This window comes from Mustela lutreola, chromosome 3 (assembly GCF_030435805.1).
Source record: "Mustela lutreola isolate mMusLut2 chromosome 3, mMusLut2.pri, whole genome shotgun sequence".
Taxonomy (NCBI): Eukaryota; Metazoa; Chordata; class Mammalia; order Carnivora; family Mustelidae; genus Mustela; species Mustela lutreola.
In genome coordinates, this window is record NC_081292.1 from 67,029,973 (window position 1) to 67,050,124 (window position 20,152).

Below are 20,152 nucleotides of genomic sequence, written 5' to 3' on the forward strand. Positions count from 1 at the left end.
TGCTTTTAAGGTGTATGTCAGAGTTTAAAAATTCAGTGCTTTGGACATACAAATGTTTTTTTTTTATGATTTTATTTATTCATTCGATAGAGATCATAAGTAGGCAGAGAGGCATGCAGAGAGAGAGAGGAAGGGAAGCAGGCTCCCTGCCAAGCAGAGAACCCGATGCAGGGTGCCATCCCAGGACCTAGGGATCATGACCAGAGCAGAAGGCAGAGGCTTTAACCCACCAAGCCACCCAGGTGCCCCGGGACATACAAATCTTTTTTTTTTTTTTTTTTTTAAGATTTTATTTATTTATTTGATAGAGAGAAATCACAAGTAGATGGAGAGGCAGACAGAGAGAGAGAGGGGAAGCAGGCTCCCTGCTGAGCAGAGAGCCCGATGCGGGACTCGACCCCAGGACCCTGAGATCATGACCTGAGCCGAAGGCAGCGGCTTAACCCACTGAGCCACCCAGGTGCCCCCGGGACATACAAATCTTAAGTGAATATTCACTCCTACCTCTTTGTTCTTTATCTAAGTATTTGTGCTTTTGAGTAATTTGTTTGGTAAAGATGGAACTATTAATCTATCATGGTGTGCTGTTATACAGATCTTTGGAAGATTCCATGTGTTTTTGAAATAGGTTCTTTGGATTGGTAAACAAAATTTTTTTGATTCCTCTAAATATATTTCATAATGATTACAGATTACTATGGTAAATATAAAAATAAAAGCTCTTAAATATAAAAATAAAAGCTTTCTAGGAAGGACATTCAGATGGTACACGAAAGAAGTTAGTGGTTATGAGCATTACCTTTTTCTTACAGATTTTTCTTCATTAAATTCCTGTAATGTGCTAATGTGCTCCAAGTGTTGCTTGACACTATTCTCCTAACCACTCCAGTTCTCTTGTCACTTATTTCAGGTTTTCATCCCTTGTTCACTTGTATTATAGAAATAGACGCTTTGTCTTTCTAGCTCTAGTATCTTCTATTTTGCTGTGTTTTACGGATAGTACCAAAATTATCTTTTAGAAAATAGGTTGCACTGGGGCGCTTGGGTGGCTCAGCTGTTAAGCGTCTTCCTTCGGTTCAGGTCATGATCCTGGGGGTCCTGGGATCGAGCCCCGTATCAGGCTTCCTGCTAAGGGGTGAAGCTTGCTTCTTCCTCTCCCACTCCCCCGGCTTGTGTTTCCTCTCTCACTGTGTCTCTCTCTCCTTCTCTGCCAAATAAATAAATAAATCTTTAAAAAAAAAACAAACAGGTTGCATTATGTTAGTCTTCTAAAAAGTCTATTGTTGCTTGTTTTCAGTCTTTTTTTTTTTTTTTTTTGAGGTTTATTTATTTGAGAGAGAGTACGCACACATGGGCATGAGCAGGGGTGAGAGGCAGAGAAGGAGGAGAGGGAGAGAAGCAGACTACCTCCCAAGTAGAGAGCCTGACATAGGGTCAATCCCAGGACCCAGACTTGAGCTGAAATGAAGAGTCAGTCGCTTAACCAGCTGCGCCACCCAGGTGCCCCATATTATTCCCTGTTTTCAAAAACAATACACTAAGCATAACAGTCAAAGTTCTTCACATTTTAAGGTTAGCCTTTCTTTCTAGCTTCATTTCCTACTACTGTTCTGTTCCATCTCTCTTGTCCCCAGATAGATCCTCCATTATGGCTTTAACCAAGTGTGTTAAAACATGATGTTTAGGGACACCTGGGTGGCTCAGTTGGTTAAGTGGCTGCCTTCAGCTCAGGTCATGATCCTAGCGTCCTGGGATCGAGTCCCACATCGGGCTCCTTGCTTGGCAGGGATCCTGCTTCTCCCTCTGTCTCTGCCTGCCGCTCTGTCTGCCTGTGCTCACTCTCGCTCCTCTCTCTCTGACAAATAAATAAATAAAATCTTAAAAAAAAACAAAAACAAACGATGTTTACTATCATCCTTCCATTAGTTTGTATACACTGCTCCTTTTCTACATGATTATCCTTCTGGGTCCAATTTGAATTAATATATCATTATATATGAAGGTTTTCCATGAGCTAATACCCCTATTTTCCTTCCCCTACCAAAATTAGTTCCGTTGTATTAAAAGTCATTAGTTTATCTTGTCGATGAAGGAATTACTGCATTTTACTAAAGGTGATTATAAGTCTCTCTCAGTCTGTGTCTCCTGGTAAATTAAAAACTCTCTGAGGTCAAGGATCACATCTTTTTTACATTGTTCAGTTCCTGGTGGAGAATTGGAATTCAGCTGCTTTAAATAATATCATCATCTATTATGGTTGCAGTCATAAAGGCATTTAGTGAGTATCTGGTCAGTTGAGTGAACAGCTATTTCTTAGTATCTCCTTTGGACTTAATATGGAGTGATGCCGAGAAATAACAACAACAACAAAAAAATGTTGTGTTTGACCTGGTTTCTTGCCTAAGGGAACTTTTAATTGTGCTGAGAAGGCAGCATTAACACACCATAGTAATTTATGTGAATATGTGAAACTGTATGGAAGAAATCCTGATCTGACTATTACTTATTTAAGTAAATGCTTCGTTCAGAGGAAAAATGCGAACTCAGTTTGGGTTTTAGATAGTTGAGGGATGGCCTGAATAGATTTTGTAATGGCTAGAATGTTGAAGGGTACTGCCTTAAATGCTAGGCTTTAAAAGTTTATGCTTTATCCTGAAAGTCATAGTGAGCAGAATGAATATGATGAGATAGAAGAACTAATCTGACAGGAGACTAGAAAGAGAGATTGGAGAGGGGAAAAATTAGCAGCAAGGAAAGCAGTCAGGGAACTATCCATAATCTGGCCCTGGAATTACAGGGCTCTAAACTGAGTAGGGATGAAAATGAAGGAATGGTTCCAGAAACAGTTCAAAAGAAAGATTTAGTGATTGGTTGAGGAAGGGAAAGATATCAAAGATGATTTTGAGGGGCACCTGGGTGGCTCAGTAGGTTAAAGCCTCTGCCTTTGGCTCAGGTCATGGTCTCAGGGTCCTGGGATCAAGCCCCACATCGGGGTCTCCGCTCAGTGGGGAGCCTGCTTCCTCCTTTCTCTCTGCCTACCTCTCTGCCTATTTGTGATCTCTCTCTCTCTGTCAAATAAATAAAATAAATAAAATCTTAAAAAAAAAAAAAGATGATTTTGAGGTCAAGAGTTTGAAAACTGGGAAAATTGTTTTGCTGTCCAACATATGGAACTGATTTTGGAGGGAAAGAGAAATGATTCTTTTTTTTTTTTTTTTTTTAAAGATTTTATTTATTTATTTGACAGAGAGAGATCATAAGTAGGCAGAGAGAGAGGAGGAAGCAGGCTCCCTGCTGAGCAGAGAGCCTGATGTGGGACTCGATCCCAGGACCCTGAGATCATGACCTGAGCCGAATGCAGTGGCTTAACCCACTGAGCCACCCAGGCGCCCCGAGAAATGATTCTTTTAAATAAGAAGATATTGGAAAATACAGTTAAAATTTCCAAAAAGCGTGTAGAGGACTAGAGATTGAAAAGAGAGATCTAATTATATGGAATTGGGAATCCTAAGAAGATAACATTAGAACTACAGTTAGTACTATTTCTTAAATGTTAAGGGAAATTATGCGTACTGTCATTAATTTTGTGGTCTGAATTCTCAGTGCCCCTAATTAATCTCTGGAAGTACAATTGGTCTTTATAACAATCCATGTCCATATGCCATTTAGTATAGCTGATTAAGCGCATTTGGCCTTGATAGGTCACTGATGCCAAAAAAATTGTTTACCCAAAGCTTTGTTTCTTTCATAGGAAAATAACTGGTTTCAGGGGCGCCTGGGTGGCTCAGTGGGTTAAGCCGCTGCCTTCGGCTCAGGTCATGATCTCAGGGTGCTGGGATCGAGTCCCGCATCGGGCTCTCTGCTCAGCAGGGAGCCTGCTACCTCCTCTCTCTCTCTGTCTGCCTCTCTGCCTACTTGTGATCTCTCTCTGTCAAATGAATAAATAAAATCTTTAAAAAAAAAAAAAAAGAAAAGAAAATAACTGGTTTCAGAAATATGTTTTAGAACTATAAGTATATTCTTCCACTGAATTATTTTCGAACTGAAATGACTCTCTTTTATGTGTGGTAGTCGGAGGAAATGTGGACTGGAAGCAGATAGCAAGTATTCAGGAATCCATCGGAGAAACCAGTTCTCAAAGTGTTGTTGTTGCTGTAGATAGGTAAAGTATTTATTTTTTTCCTTTTTCAAATGAATACTATTTTAATTCTATAACATTTCAGTACATTTTGCTCTGTAATGGTTAAAAAAAGAAAAATTATTGCCAAAATAACTTTCCTTAAGTAGTAGACCATATAGTGTGTTAGACGGTGATCTGATGGTGAAGTACCTATAATTTTGCTCTTTAGATCGTGGAATATCTGAACGAGATAAACAGTATGAAAATTTACATTAATATAAATTAGAAATTAATGGGCATTAGGGAAATGGTTATCTTGATGAAAAAGAAACACATGTTTTATTTTCTTTATAGAAGACTAATTGGTATCATTATTCCTTAATGAAAATGGTGTGTAATCTTTCAGGTTCTGTTTGATGTAAGACTGCATTATGGGTAAATGAAGGATTTGCTGGCAATTCTCATTGCAGACTTCTTTGGAAAGGATTTCAGAGTGTGTCTTATTACCAAGTATTTCTCATTTCTAGTTTATTTTCTAAAAGTGACCCCATACTAAGCGTTTTACTAAGCTTTACTAAGCTTTTTCTAGATGAATGCCCAAATATTTGAAACTTAACATTTTACAACACTGACATTCAGATTTTTTAATTACTTCTGTTGAAACTTGTAGATGTATAGTATGTATTTTTTCTTGGTGCTTGGAGCCTTGTGCTAATCCAGAATTTTACTTCAGATAAAACTTCTTGCTCTTCAGTACAGACTGAACTAGAGTATTCAGTGGCTACTGACCCTGGAAATATACCCTGCCACGTTTTCTTTGAAAAGAACTTGTAATCTTCACTTGCAGACTCTTTTTTTTTTTTTTTTTTTTTTTTTTTAAATAAGGGAAGGAGGTCATTTGCCTTTTCCTGGTGAAGGCTAAAGAAAGATTGCATATTCTCTAATACTCCCTGTATGACTTGAAGGTTTACCGTGTGCTTGGCACTTTTCAAAGTACTTTCCGGGTATTACTTATCACTTAATACTTCGAGCAACTTCATGAGATGAGTATTATTATTGTCCTTAATTTGTAAGTGAGGAAACTGAGACGGGGTGCCAAAATAACCTGCTCATCCCCACAACTAATCTTATCTTGATTATTGTTGAAATAACTGTTTCATCCACAAAGAATTTTGAGGAGTGGTGCCAGACATATATTCAGGCAGCATGTCTTCTTGAGCATATGCTCTTATCCTCTCCACCTCTCTGCCTGCATGTACAACTGGAGAGCAGTGTAATAATGTATGCCCTTCTGTTTTTAGGGTAGCTTGTTTCCAGATGATTTTACTATCATTATGAGAATCTCTTCAGGCAAGAGTTAACATTTTACCTACTGTTTATATCCATAGTATATTTTATATGACCAAAGCCAGTTCTAATTTATTCATCCATCCACTGTTTGTTGCGAGGAGACATACCACTTGTTTGAGTAAATGATACGCCTCTCCATTTTAAGAATTTAAGGTATTTTAGAGGAGTCTTAACATAAATTCTGTTAGTACTTTGTTGTCTCAAACTTGTCATCACCAGATAATTTCTGCAAACATAAATCCATTGATTTTACACAAAACCTCAACATTTAAATTTTAACTCGTAATGTAAGCATTTAAAGTTACATCTTTAATTTACTATTAGATTATATTCTTGTGTGGTGCTTTTAACTTTCTCATTAAATTTCTTCTGAATTTCTTTCTCACTATCTGAGTATATTTTCATATGTAATATTCTGACTCTAAATTCATAAGCTAAGTCAGATAACTTAGGAGGTATTCAAGTCAGTGTTGTGAACGTTGTCAGGTATCCTGGAAAGTTTTGTACTTGTAACAAGTCGTTTTCTTGTCCTTAGGTCTGGTGTTCTGAATAATGACAAGTATAGGAAGTAAATGTTTAAAATCAAAGTAAATTTTTTTGCTTAATTATTTTAGTGCCTGTTTATTAAGAGAAAAAATATATGATTTTATTAAAAGCTATTCTAACTGTACAGGAATCAATTTTGTCCAGGAATGAGTTACCACTAAAAGTTAAAAACCAGTACCATAGTTTATGATTTTATTAATTTTAACCACACCAGATCTATCTTTATTCTGACCCATCCCACACTTGGAACTTTCTGTCTCCCTTCAGAAAATACATGTAGCTCATCCCCAACTACATTTGCTCATAATATCTTCTGATTAGGTCTTAGAAATAAGTGTTAACTCTGATACTTGCACTGTAAAATTTTTTTACATTTACAGTAATTTAGTTTACCTCTGTATTACATACAGTTTAGAGTTTATGTGGTTCAGAATCTGCAGGTTTTGACAACTTTCTTTCTTCTTCTTTTTCTTGGTTTTTTTTTTTTTTTTTTTTTTTTTTGGTATTGCTGCATTGCTTTTCATTTTGTGGCTGAAGCAGTAATCTCTAATTTTGTTTTCCTGCCCATAGTTTTTAGGACATGTTATTTATTTGTTTGTTTGTTATTTTATTTATTTATCTATCTATTTATTTATTTATTTATAGCATTCCAAGATTCATTGTTTATGCACCACACCCAGTGCTCCCTGTAATACGTGCCCTCCTTCATACCCACCGTCAGGCTCATCCAACCCCCCACCCCCTGGACAGTCTTTTGATATTAACACACAAGATTCTGGTGCATCGTCCTTGGCTTTTCATACAGGGAATGTAAAATCCATTTCATAGACTGATTTTGTGAAACATAGCTACGTTCTCTTGCCTTAGTTTATGAAGGTGAACTTGAAATACCTTCACAGACTGCCAAGCTCCTACCATATGGCTTATCTGTAGCGGGGCATTACTAAAGATAAAGTGACCCTTCAGAGGCTACCAAAGTGAGTAGGAATTTGAATGTCCTTTTTCAGGATGCATGCTCCCTCTAACTTTTGTCACGCTGACTCTATAAACTTGTCTGATTGCTACTGGTATTTCTTTGTCTTTGTTCTCCATCATTTTAGGGCCTACAGAGAATTTGTTGCTTCTTTCCACTGTAATTGCATATAATCTCCATCTCTGCTTCTGTTCTTGACTCCTTTACTCTTTGTAGTTTGCTTCCTTCTCTGTCTAAAGAATTTTTTTCTTTTCTTCCTTTTCTTGTTGTTTCTCCTATTTACTGTTTAGTTTTGTTATTGTGGTTATTTTTTTTATAGCCATCACCTATGAGAATACCTGTAGTTTGAGAAATCGCCTAGTGACATTTATAATGTGTATGCCAACCATTTTCATTTTTGTTCATGTGAGAAGTTGTAGGCTTTGTATATTTCTAATCTCTGGACCCAGTCTAACCACTGGATTAAATGGGGCCTTTATTATTCTACTTTTCCCCCAGATGATGTTCTCAGCCAGATCTTTGAATTATTTTGTTCTACTGACAAGAGCAATAGAGGAAATCTTAAACTATTCCTTTAGCAGGAGTCATCACGTTGTCAGTTTTTGTCAAATACGTTACTCATTGCCAGGACACATGGACAGACATTCAAGGGCACTGAGGTTAAAAAATCATGATATACTTACAACATGGGTATAGTGGACATAGTAGGGAAAAAACCAGGATATATTTTAAGTGTTTATGTTTTGCTCTGGTAAGTGTGAAGCAGTATATCAAAGTAGTTAAGAGGGTGGACCCTGGAGTATGCCCTTCCTGGTTTGAATCTTGGCTGTATCATTTACTAATTCTGTAACTTTGAGGAGGTGATTAAATATATTTGTTCCTCAGTTTCTATTTTTATGAAATTAGAAGTATACTAGTCCCTACTTCACAGGCTGTTTGTGATTATTAAGTGAGTGGATATATCATAAAACACCTAGAATAGTACCCACTTTTTGATTATTGGTAGCTATTACTGTTACTATGATTATTTTTTCTTTCTTTCTTTCTTTCTTTCTTTCTTTTTTTTTTTTATTTTTGGTTTCAGATTTATTTATTTTAGAGAGAGAGGTGAGCGGGTCGGTGGGGAGGGGGGCAGAGGGAGAGAGCATCCCAAGTAGACTCCGTAGTAAGCATGGAGCCCAACAGGGGGCTCAGTCTCATGACCCTGAGATCACAACTTGAGCTGAAACAGGAGTTAGGCACTTAACCAACAGAGCCCCCCAGATGCCCCAGATTACTTTTATTTCTAAGCTTAATATTTGACCTGCTTCTGCCTTTAACATTTCCTTTTTGCCATGCAAATCCTATGGTACACAGTATAAATTGAGGAATATCAGTTCACTCTGGAAGGTGCATCAAACCCTTGGTTACAAACCTGGAGCATCAGTAAAAATGCAGACTTTAGAAGAAGACTAATAGGTCTATGCCAAAATCTTACATGAAACTTTGAAACAAAGAAAAAATTCAGTGAAGAAAGCTGGGCAAACCTGGACAACACAGCTTAACTCTATAAACATTTGATTTTTCCGGGGCGCCTGGGTGGCTCAGTGGGTTAAGCCGCTGCCTTTGGCTCAGGTCATGATCTCAGAGTCCTGGGATCGAGCCCCACATCAGGCTCTCTGCTCAGCAGGAAGCCTGCTTCCTCCTCTCTCTCTGCCTGCCTCTCTGCCTGCTTGTGATCTCTGTCTGTCAAATAAATAAATAAAATCTTTAAAAAAAAAAAAAAAAAAAAAAAAAAAACATTTGATTTTTCCAGGACAAGTTATTTAGCCACTTCTTAGTTAAACTATTAGAGACTATTTGCAAGCTTCTGTTAGGTTGCTTATAATTTAACATAATGAGTTTTCTAATCAAATGTATGTTACTTGTAAAAACAAAGAACTTTTCATCTTAAGAACATGTTTAATGCTAGTAGATAATCAGGAAAAATTAAAAAATACCTTCTGTTTTGTACTCTGCCAGTTAGTCACTTAGTTTTACAAACTGATATTTAACTTTAGAGTCTCATGTTGATCTAGTGTTTGTGTAAGCTTACTAATAAAATTAAAACAATTTATTCTTTATTATATTTCTGAATGCAAAGGAGGGAGGGAGGAACATCCAAACTATACTTGTTATGAAATGATATATTAAAATTTAGTTGACTACCTGATTTTTTGTTCTTCTAAACCAGATTTAAAGTAGCAAGTACCTCATGCTACTTTTTGAATTGATATAACAGATGTAAGAGTTTATAAATTTTTGAATTATGTTTCTTTTCTTTAGAATATTTACAGGGTCTACAAGGCTAGATGGAAACGCTATTGGTAAGTATATACATTTATTTCACTTATAAATTGGTTTTTGGCTAAAAGACTTGAAAGTTAAGCTAACAAAATATAAATTTATTTATATTATAGTGGATTTTGTCCGTTGGCTCTGTGCTGTGTCTATGGATGAATTACTTTCCACTACACATCCAAGAATGTTTAGTCTACAAAAAATAGTAGAAATATCATATTACAACATGGGAAGAATAAGATTGCAGTGGTCTCGAATTTGGGAAGTTATTGGTGATCATTTTAATAAGGTATTTGAATAATTGTAGGATTTGCTTACATTTGTAATGTTTTTTGTTTAAAATTCCTTAAAATCTAATTGAGATTTTTTTTCCTTTTCTACCTTTTTTAAATTACATTTTTGTAATTAAAAGTAGGGCAACTTTTGAATCCTGTTTTGTTTTTTTAAATGATTGCTCTAGGCTTTAAGTATTTAGTTAAAATGTGTTTTTCTTGGGGTGCCTGGGTGGCTCAGTGGGTTAAAGCCTCTACCTTCAGCTCAGGTCATGATCCCAGGGGGTCCTGGGATCAAGCCCCTCATCGGGCTCTCTGCTCAGCAGGGAGCCTGCTTCCTCCTCTCTCTCTCTGCCTGCCTCTCTATCTACTTGTGATCTCTGTCTGTCAAATAAATAAATAAATAAATCTTAAAAAAATAAAAATACAGTATGTTTTTCTTGTTGAAAAATATTGTTAGTACACCTTAGTGCCTTTGTGGAGAATTTTAGGATTTACCAATTTGTGTTCTTAGTGATAATATTTTTTTCTAAAACAAAAGTGAAGAAATAGACTTTCACTGCTGACATTAGCACCCTATATTTCTGTTGCCATTACAGGTCGGCTGTAATCCTAATGAAGATGTAGCTATCTTTGCAGTAGATTCCTTGAGGCAATTGTCAATGAAGTTTTTAGAAAAAGGGGAGCTTGCTAATTTCAGATTCCAGAAGGATTTCTTAAGACCCTTTGAACATATAATGAAAAGGAACAGGTATTATATTTGTTGAATTGCTTAATATCAGAAAAATACCTTATTATTTTCCACAGCAGGGGGGAAAACAGAAGAAAGGAAAAAAAAAAACTGATGGGTTTTATATATATGCATATCCAAGCAATTATATTAATATTTTAGGTCTCCAACAATTCGAGATATGGTTGTACGGTGTATAGCACAAATGGTTAATTCTCAAGCTGCTAACATTCGGTCTGGATGGAAGAACATTTTCTCTGTGTTTCATCTAGCTGCATCTGATCAAGATGAAAGCATAGTGGAACTTGCATTCCAAACAACAGGGCACATTGTCAGTGAGTATTCTTCTGCCTGCATTCAAGTTAAAAAAAAGCAAAGCTTTAATGTTTTCAGAAAATAATAGAAATATAAGATCACAGACCTATTCTGGGTTTTCAGTTTAACAAGGTTTGCCTGTAGAGAGTTCGTAATGATAGTAATATTGTTATTACATTATTATAGTTAACATTTATTGAATGTTTACCAATGCAAGAACAGTAAGCTCATCGAATGTGTTTCCTTTGGTCTTTACAACAACTCTGTGAGCTAAGTATCTTAACTATCCCTTTTTAAATAGATCAGGAAACTCAGACCCAGTGAAGTCAAGTGACCTGCATGGGGTGCATGATTGAGTTACTGGGATTCAAAGCAAGGGAGAGGTTTTTGACCACTCCGTTATACAGCCTCCTTTGACTATAAGGAGAATTAAATACCGAGGTTGTAAGTTAAGCCTGTCTGAAAGATGATAATGATGACCCTCATCATTTTTAATAGATTAAGAGACTGCAATACAGATAGGTTGAACGTAATTTTGTATATTGATCTCAGCAGCTACTGATTCAGTACCTGCTGTACTGTCACTGTATTGTGTATTGGGTTTATGGTATAAAGAAAACACTGTGTACCTCTCCCCACTACTCAAGACAGTCAAGTAAGCAGTAATGACAGATATGAAGTGATGTCTGTTAGACATCAAAACCCTTCATCTTTAAGTATGCTTTAACTTCTGGGGTTGGTTTTTTTTGTTGCAGTTAATAATAATTGAAAAAATTATTTTGATATATTTTCCATCCTTTCAGCTCTTGTGTTTGAAAAACACTTTCCAGCGACCATTGATTCTTTCCAGGATGCAGTGAAGTGTTTGTCTGAATTTGCGTGCAATGCAGCTTTCCCAGACACAAGTATGGAGGCAATTCGACTTATTCGCCATTGTGCAAAATATGTGTCTGATAGACCTCAGGTATAGCGTCATTTAGTAAACAAAATTTTGCTGAGTATTTATTTCCAGTCTGAGATCAAAGTTTATTTGGGAATTGAGGGAATATGAAGCATTTAGTTTTCAGTAAACCCCAAATTATCTGAACTTGTTTCAGACCTAAGTGATTAGTAGTGATAGCTATCATTTATTAAAGGTGTCAGGTGTTTGTTTTTCCAAGTGTAATGATAGCTGTCATTTACTAAAGATATCAGGTGTTTTTCTGAGTACTTTACATGTATTAACTTGTTTAATGTTCTTAACTTTATGATATAGGTAGTGTTACAGCCCCATACAGATAAGGAATCTGAGGCACAAAGAAGTTAAAAAATGTGTCCATGGTTGCAGGGCTAGTAAAGGAGACCTAGGGTTTGAATTGAATCCCATGTCTTTAGCCATTAGCCCATACTATTTCCTGCATGTGGTGCTGTACAGTACTGAAGTTGGCTGTCTGTGGATGAGCGTGGACTCAAGCACTGAAGTAAAAAGTTGAATTGGCAACCTGGCCGCCAGCCTTAACTTGCATATCTGAATCTATCTCTAACTATCATCAAGAGAATTTGGTAGTAAGATTTTTTACTACATACTAATGTGTACCTCTGGGGGAGCTTAGTACTTTTTACATGCATCGACTCATTTGACCTTCATACTTCCCAAGGTAGCTGATAAGGCACATGCAGCCTTATCAGGGAAAGGATAAAAATGGATAAAAATCCAGGGAAAGGATAAAAATGGAAGCCTGGTTTAACCTGCCGAATATAATAATACAGAAAAGCTGATGAAAGATTTGAAGCTGAAACCAACTTCAGGACTTTAGTGCAGTGCTCTTCATAGACAGTTACAATCTCTATCTTGCTATAAATTGTTTATCAAATTGGCTCACTTTTGATTTGTAGAGCATTTAAAAAATTGGGGGGGAGAAATAATACACAGGTGTTGTGTTTTACCTGAAGTATATCTACCTTTCTTCTTGAAGGCTTTCAAGGAGTACACAAGTGATGATATGAACGTGGCACCGGAAGACAGGGTTTGGGTGAGAGGATGGTTCCCAATTCTCTTTGAGTTATCCTGTATCATCAATAGATGCAAATTAGATGTAAGAACCAGGTAACAATCAGTGTTTGTAACTACAATTTTGAAAGGCTCATTTTGACTTCATTTAACTTTTCTTATGTGAACATAAGTTCAGTAGTTGAAGGCCATAAGTCCATAAGTCATGTGTTTTATCAAATATAGTCATTATTTGATAGGCAGATTTTAAAATATGTTAAGTGGAGCAACAGTAAAAATGGAAATACTACTTTTTCTTCAGATTTTAGTCGAGCATACTACTTTGAGTTTTGGCTTCTCTGTTAATTTAATAGTTTACACATTCTGTCTTTTCATACATTTGTTTCTAATTAAAAATTGAAGTGTAGTAGCAAAATTATTTCCTGATGAATGCTAAAAGAATTTCTCTTTGCACATCCTTGGTGAACTTTAGATAAAGAACCATTTCTCTTTGAAGACTGGTCTTCAGAGTAACAGAGTTTTGAATAATGTAGGTCTATTAAAAAAGAAGCACACTCTTTCACAAGTATATTCTCAGTAAAAGATCTATATGAGTACATAGTTTATTTGTAAAGAAACTTCTGTGGATATAATGTAACTGGATGAGGATTCAGTTCACATTTAGTTACAGCTCATGTTAATCCCATAGAAAATTTTTATCCTACATTTTTTACTGCCAAATTGACATGACTGATTTGTATATCCTGTTACCTGTCGACAAATGCTTGAGGCAACATGAGTTTAATTATATGTTTAAATAAAATCTGTCTTTTATATAGCCCATCTTCTTTTTAGGGAGAATCATTAATCATTTGGGCAATTAACTTTATTGGATTTTTTTTTAATTGGAAAGGTAGTAAATAGAGACTTGTAAGATATCAGTGATAGAACTATAATGAAGGAATGAATCTCTCCTTCCTCCTCTTATACCACAACCACCCTCATTCCCATCCAAGGTGGAATGTGATACATATCCTAAGAAACTTCATTTTTATTTGTTATCATGGAAATTTTTATAAAATTAGGTAAGCAGTCCAAAATAGGATTCAAACCTTGGGAATTTGTAATAAAATTTCATAATCACAAGAACAGTATACAGCATTTTAGACATTGAAAATTGTTTGGCAGTGGACCTGTTAGGAACTTGATAAAATTCAAGATAGCCCCTGATTCATGTAAACTAAATTACTGAGATTTATAGCTTTGAATTGACCAGCCATATCATTGGAGCAGCTAATATATCATGACAGACACATCAGATAAACTTGGCATACATACATACATACACGCACATATCCGCCTTTGTTTCTTTGTAGAAATTTATTTGATGAGGAGATGAAGGGTCTTCCTGCTTCCTTAGTTTTTGAGCCTGTTCTTGTCTGGGACCACCCACTTTCCTTCTTGCCATATCCCATCTTGAGATTATGAAGGAGTTCTGGTTGTTAAGGAGAAGAGAAAATATGTATTCTAGTTAATAAAGGAGAGGAAAAACATGAGTAAACTTTGTTCAATAATGGCATTTTCTTATTTCATTCCAGGATCTTTAAGGACTGATTTTAGATTACATTTAAAAAATGTAATACCATGATTTGTGTAACAGGTTAATTACACAGTACCTTCACATGTGTTCTCATCTGATTACCTTAAAATCTTATAGATTTAGGATTGGTTAATTAACCTAGGGTCTCACATACTCTTTTTCCCTGTACCAGCAATTTAAGTATTGTTTCAAAAAGGTTTCTTGAACTGTGAAAATCATGGAAACCTCTGTAGCTCTGTGTTTGCTTTGTGGGCCTGGAAAAAAACAGGATTCCCACATCCCCTTATGCCTAGCTGTGGGATTTAGCATCCGGTTACTTAGAGTGGGAGGAGGTGGATTTCAAGCTCAGGAGATGGAGGAAGAGGGAGCCTTGTTCATTGTAGGGGGAAACATGAATTCCAGCAGGCTTCTCCAAAAGAAGAGTATGTTACTTCCACAGGAATTTCTTTACTATGGCTCCTTTACTTTTCATTATACACATTAGGTACTTATGGATCAAATAAACTGCTGTGAACTTGCTATAGGACCAAAGTACCATTTGCACGCGTATTTAACAAATAGTTAGAGCCTATTACGTGCCAGACCCAGAGGTAGCATAGCAGCAAATGAGCTGAACTGTGAACCAGTCCTTATGGAGTCTTTCAGATAACATTTGGTTTTGGCTTACCATCAGAATTTTTAGAAATACAGACTTTTTTCTTACTGGAAAGATACCTATTTTGCTAGAAGAAAGTAACATATAAAGAACAGATCAAGTTTTTTAATGATTACATGAAGGGATTATTATTTAGAGGAAGATAATAAGGAATCAAGAAGGCAGTGTTGAGTTTTAATTTTAACACTTATTCAAAAGACAGTGCATGTGATACTAAGCAATTTATTTGTTCAATAAATACTTATTATGTGCCAAATATTGTTCTATCCCTGGCATATAGTAGGAAACAAACTGCCACATGAATGTCTTAATGGATCAGTTTTATAAATCTTTTAGTTCAGGGATAATCTATGAATGGTTAAAATGTAAGCTAAAAGTCCTGTATGCTAAAAGTCCTATAACTCTTTGAGAAAAATTTCCCAGAAACCAATTTTATGATGATTATTCACAATCTTTAATTTCATTTACAATCTTAAAATGCTGGAATGATGGGGTGGGAGTGGGAGAAAAGTGAAATAAAACATTTTAAGGCCAAGTCCTTTGGAATTTTCTCCTACATGATGCATCCCAAAGAAACCAGTTTTACAGTGGAAATTTCTTAAAACTGAATATCTTTTATTAGTTTAAAACCAGTTTTAAACTTTTTTAGTAGCTTTATGACCTCTAAGAACTATTTTAAGAGGGTATTCTGATATGGAATATTTTCTGTGTTATAGCTTCTCACTTGTGTTTTATTGTTTTAGGGGTTTAACAGTAATGTTCGAGATAATGAAAACTTATGGCCACACTTATGAAAAACACTGGTGGCAGGATTTATTTAGAATTGTTTTCAGAATCTTTGACAACATGAAATTGCCAGAACAGCAGACAGAGGTAAGAGAAAAAAATTTCACTTAACACAGATAAGTTAAAAGGTTCTGAGTATTTTCCCTAATACAGTTTAGTAGATCAAATCAAGTACTTAGAAAAGAAAAAAAGTTCCTGGAGAGCTGTTCATTATAATAAATAAAAATTATGTCTTTATAAAAAAAAGAATCCTATTTGGGGATAGAACTGAGTTAATTAATTGGTTGTTTTCAGTGTTTTTGTTGAACTTCCAGTTTCTTTCCTCATTATAATATTGCCACAACTACAGATACCAGTAGCTTTCTTTATATTCATAGTGACTTCTTATTCTGAAGTAAAGAATACATAGTAATAACTTTTATTTATTTTATTTCAGTGTTTTACTACAAACCAATTATAGCATGAATCTCAATAAATGTACGGAGAGAGCCTCAGGTTTTCTTCTTTTGTCCCGTACAGCTGTATTAAATGAAACATTAGGGACTGTGTGGCCTGCAGCAAGTTTTACTTTAGATCTGTGATTTTTGAATCTACAGGTAGACTGTTACTGAAAACATCTGATAATGTAGACATCTGTATATGCACTGGCACAAAACTGTACATGAAAATTATCACTAGTCCAGATTAGTCCTTTATGTATTTGAGAAAAATAAATTATTTACACTTATTTTGTATGGCCCTATTAACCACTTATGGTATTTTCAAGTAACCATACTGCATGAAAGTTTTATTTTAAATTTATGCAAAACCCACTTAGATAAATTCCTATTTCCTTCCTCTGTATTTCTCTTTTATGTTCTGTCATATCATGGAGCAAGGCCAGATGTTGATATTCATGTATATTGTTTGAGAAGAGTTATAATGTTAATAGCAAGATAATTCAGTGATAATTTTTAAAATCAAAAATAATGCAAAAAATTTAATTACTTTACATAAATTGTTACAGAATGATGGAGAAAAATAGATCTCAGTGAGTTGAGGTGAATGTAATATTCTAGAGTGAAGTTAAGTGGTCTGAAAGGAAGATGGACAGCCTTAGCTTTTAAACATGCAAGCATATTTCTTCTTTAATTCTGGTTGTTGACAAATGGTCTGACCTTCTTTTAATGACTTTTTTGCCTTAGAAAGCTGAATGGATGACTACAACTTGTAATCATGCACTTTATGCGATCTGTGATGTATTCACTCAGTATTTAGAGGTACTCAGTGATGTACTTTTGGATGATATTTTTGCCCAGCTCTACTGGTGTGTGCAGCAAGGTATGTCTATAGCAAATAGTGACACAAAGTGTTAAATGTGGCCCTGACAATACATAAATGAATTGCTCTTTTCTTTACAGACAATGAGCAGTTAGCACGATCTGGTACAAACTGCTTAGAGAATGTCGTTATTCTGAATGGTGAGAAATTTACCCTAGAAATCTGGGATAAAACTTGTAACTGCACACTGGATATCTTCAAAACCACAATCCCACATGCGTAAGGATTTTACTTTATTTTATATTTGTATATTGAATGATAGACATAAAAAGTTTAGTTATTTTTTTTTAACAAATTCTTTTGAAAAACCTCTGTGTTCCATGAATTTGTATTTATTTCAAATCAGAGTTCTATAAACCATAGGTGATACTTGAATTAAATTCTTTATAATCAAAACACTTCAGTCTGATTCGTCATATGATCATTGATCGTATTGAGGTGATTCTCCTTTTTAATAGGGTTTTATTTATCCAGCTTAGAGCAAGCAGTGGTTTTGAATTTTAAAAAAGCAACAAAAAAACTTAACATATATTTCAGTTACTATAGACTGAATAAGGAAAATTTATTTATAAATATATTTTATAGTTAATTGTCTTCTTCTAATGAATTAGTTTGGAATTGAATTGTGGTGAAGGAGTTTTTATCAATGGAGAAACTGAGATGTAGTCTCACTAAATGACTAATAGCATCTGGATTATTTATAGGACGTACTTGAATTTACTTCCCAGCTCAACTTTGGGGATCTCTGACCTACAGAAAGTTTTACTTGAGATTTACTATTTTTAAATCTACTTAATAAGATGTTTTAAATCTTACTTAAAGCATCTTAAGTAGATACATGTGTATGTACTGACATAAAGCAATGTATGAAAATTAGGAGTTCAGATTTTTAAGCATCATAAACTTTTTCTTGACATGAGTGAAATATGTTTACACTGATACGATCCCCTTGTCAGTATCCTAATAAATAAGACACTGGAAGTCAAACAAAAGGGACATACCTCTAGGAAAGCAGTCTGTAGGTGGGTCTATACTGAAAGGACAAATACCGGTCAAACTTGTCTTATTTTTTAGTGCACATTTTATTGGAACAATGTAATGTACTTGACAAGTGATCCATTTTTGTCAGTTTACCTATGTCAAAAGACAGTATGAAGTCTTGCCTAGCTGTTGTCCCTGTGAAGTCTTAACAAAAACCAGCCAGGCTGAACATTCTTATTTTTTTATTTGTTTTAGGAACTGCCTCTGTTTTAATTTATTGGATTACAAATGCAGGTTAAGATACGTGATCTTAAAGATCATCTAATAAGCATTTTTTAATAGAAAATAACTGTACCAGAGTTCTTTCCATATTGAATTGAAATGCTATTATCTACCATTGTCTCCTCCATTTCCCAGGATCTCCTGCTTCTCAGAAGCAAAAACTTGGGCCTTAGTCATCTTTCTATTCTAAGTATCCAGTCAGGGATGGCAAGTTAGTTTCTTCTTTTGGGCCAAATTTTATTTCATTTATTTTTATACATTAAAAAAAATAGAATCTAAAGAGTTCTGTGAATTTTTGAAAAGTCTCAAACTTTTCTCAATCTCACTTTAGGAAATATTTAATGACATTACTACTTAGAAAAAGTGAGTTTAAAGTGTTTGAAACTTTCAGAATTTTTTTTTAAACTGATGACCCATGCTAGTTGATTGATTTCTGGAAATACATATTTTAAACTTTTTACTAGATTTTTTCAGTAGTAGTCAGAGAAGGATTATATTGTTTTGGGCATATTCTTGTGACTTTTATGCCTGTTCCAAAACACATGTTGGATGTGTCCTGTTTCACACTCAGTGATTGGTGTGACTTTGGTATTTTAAAGGCTCTTAACCTGGCGTCCCTCTTCTGGAGAAACTGTTCCCCCACCTCCATCTCCTGTGAATGAAAAACAGCTGGTAAGTTTTCATAAATAAATCATATTTAAAATTGCTTGTGAGAGGTAACTTTACTATGGGCCAGATTCTTTTCTGTGAGTCCAGGTCTTTAAAATAGATGGCATAGGGGTGCCTGGGTGGCTCAGTGGGTTAAAGCCTCGGGCTTTGGCTCAGGTCATGATCCCGGGGTCCTGGGATTGAGCCCCACATAGTGCTCTCTGCTCAGCAGGGAGCCTGCTCCTCCTCCCCTCTCTCTGCCTGCCTGTGCCTACTTGTAATCTCTGCCTGTCAAAATAAATAAAATCTTTAAAAAAAATAAAAATAAATTAAAAAGATGGCATAAATTTGTCCAGAATTCTTAGGTTAAGCTTCATAATGGTAAATTCCCGGGTGACTAAAATTTATCTCTGTACCTGCCATGAAGGAAGTATTTTAAATTATTTTATAATGTAGACAGTTTGAGACAGAATAAAATGATGTCGGGAATTTCAAGAGCCAGGCATGAGATTATGTAAGGATTTCCATGCCAAGGGACACCTGGATGGTGCAGTTGGTTAAGAATCCTCTTCTTAATTTCAGTTCAGATCTTGATCTCAGGGCCCTGAGTTCAAACCTTGTGTTGGGCTCCATGATGGGCATGGAGCCTACTTATAAAAAGAAGAAGAATTAAAAAGGATTTCCATGCCAAGCTAAAGACATTATTGGGTATTTATTTTAAAATTTTAATTTGGATATAATTTAACCTATGAAAAATATTACAGTAACAGTTCAAAGAATTTTAATATACCCTTCACCCAATGTATTTATTTCCTAGGTCTACCACAACAAATGGTAGTGGCTTAAAACAACAGATATATTGTCTCATTCTAGGAGGCCAAGGGCCTAAAATTAAGGCATCAGCAGGACTGCATTTTCTCCAGAGGCGCTAATGGAGAATCTTCCTTTGCCTTTTTCAGCTTCTAGTGGCTCTTGGCAACTCTCAGTGTTCCTTGACTTGTACACTCATCATTCCAGTCTCTCCCTCCATTTTTAAATGTCTGTGTAAAAGTCAAATCTGTTACGTATCATACCTGTCTCTCCTTTCTCTTTTAAGGACACTAGCTATCTCTTTAGTATCTATAAGATATAAGCCAGCTCATCTCAAAATCTTTAATTTAATTACATCTTTAGAGACCCTCTTTCCAAGTAACCTTCATAAGTATCTGAGATTCCAACTTAGATATACTGTTTTGGGGCCACTGTTCAACCTATTGCAGTCTTTACCCTCTGGCACCCAAAAATTC

The 20,152-nt window shown here is 35.3% G+C and overlaps 1 protein-coding gene across 2 annotated transcripts in view; it reads left to right on the forward strand.

Moving 5' to 3' along the window:
* ARFGEF1 (ADP ribosylation factor guanine nucleotide exchange factor 1) overlaps positions 1-20,152 on the forward strand; it is a 155,210-nt gene that overhangs the window by 118,047 nt on the left and 17,011 nt on the right. For both annotated transcript variants that reach the window (XM_059166286.1, XM_059166287.1), the window contains exons 23-33: positions 4,072-4,162; positions 9,294-9,334; positions 9,428-9,597; positions 10,180-10,331; positions 10,473-10,645; positions 11,429-11,589; positions 12,581-12,711; positions 15,593-15,722; positions 16,820-16,955; positions 17,036-17,174; positions 18,818-18,890. In XM_059166286.1, coding sequence (XP_059022269.1) covers positions 4,072-4,162; positions 9,294-9,334; positions 9,428-9,597; positions 10,180-10,331; positions 10,473-10,645; positions 11,429-11,589; positions 12,581-12,711; positions 15,593-15,722; positions 16,820-16,955; positions 17,036-17,174; positions 18,818-18,890 — 1,397 coding nt within the window. The remainder of the gene's footprint in view (positions 1-4,071; positions 4,163-9,293; positions 9,335-9,427; positions 9,598-10,179; positions 10,332-10,472; positions 10,646-11,428; positions 11,590-12,580; positions 12,712-15,592; positions 15,723-16,819; positions 16,956-17,035; positions 17,175-18,817; positions 18,891-20,152) is intronic.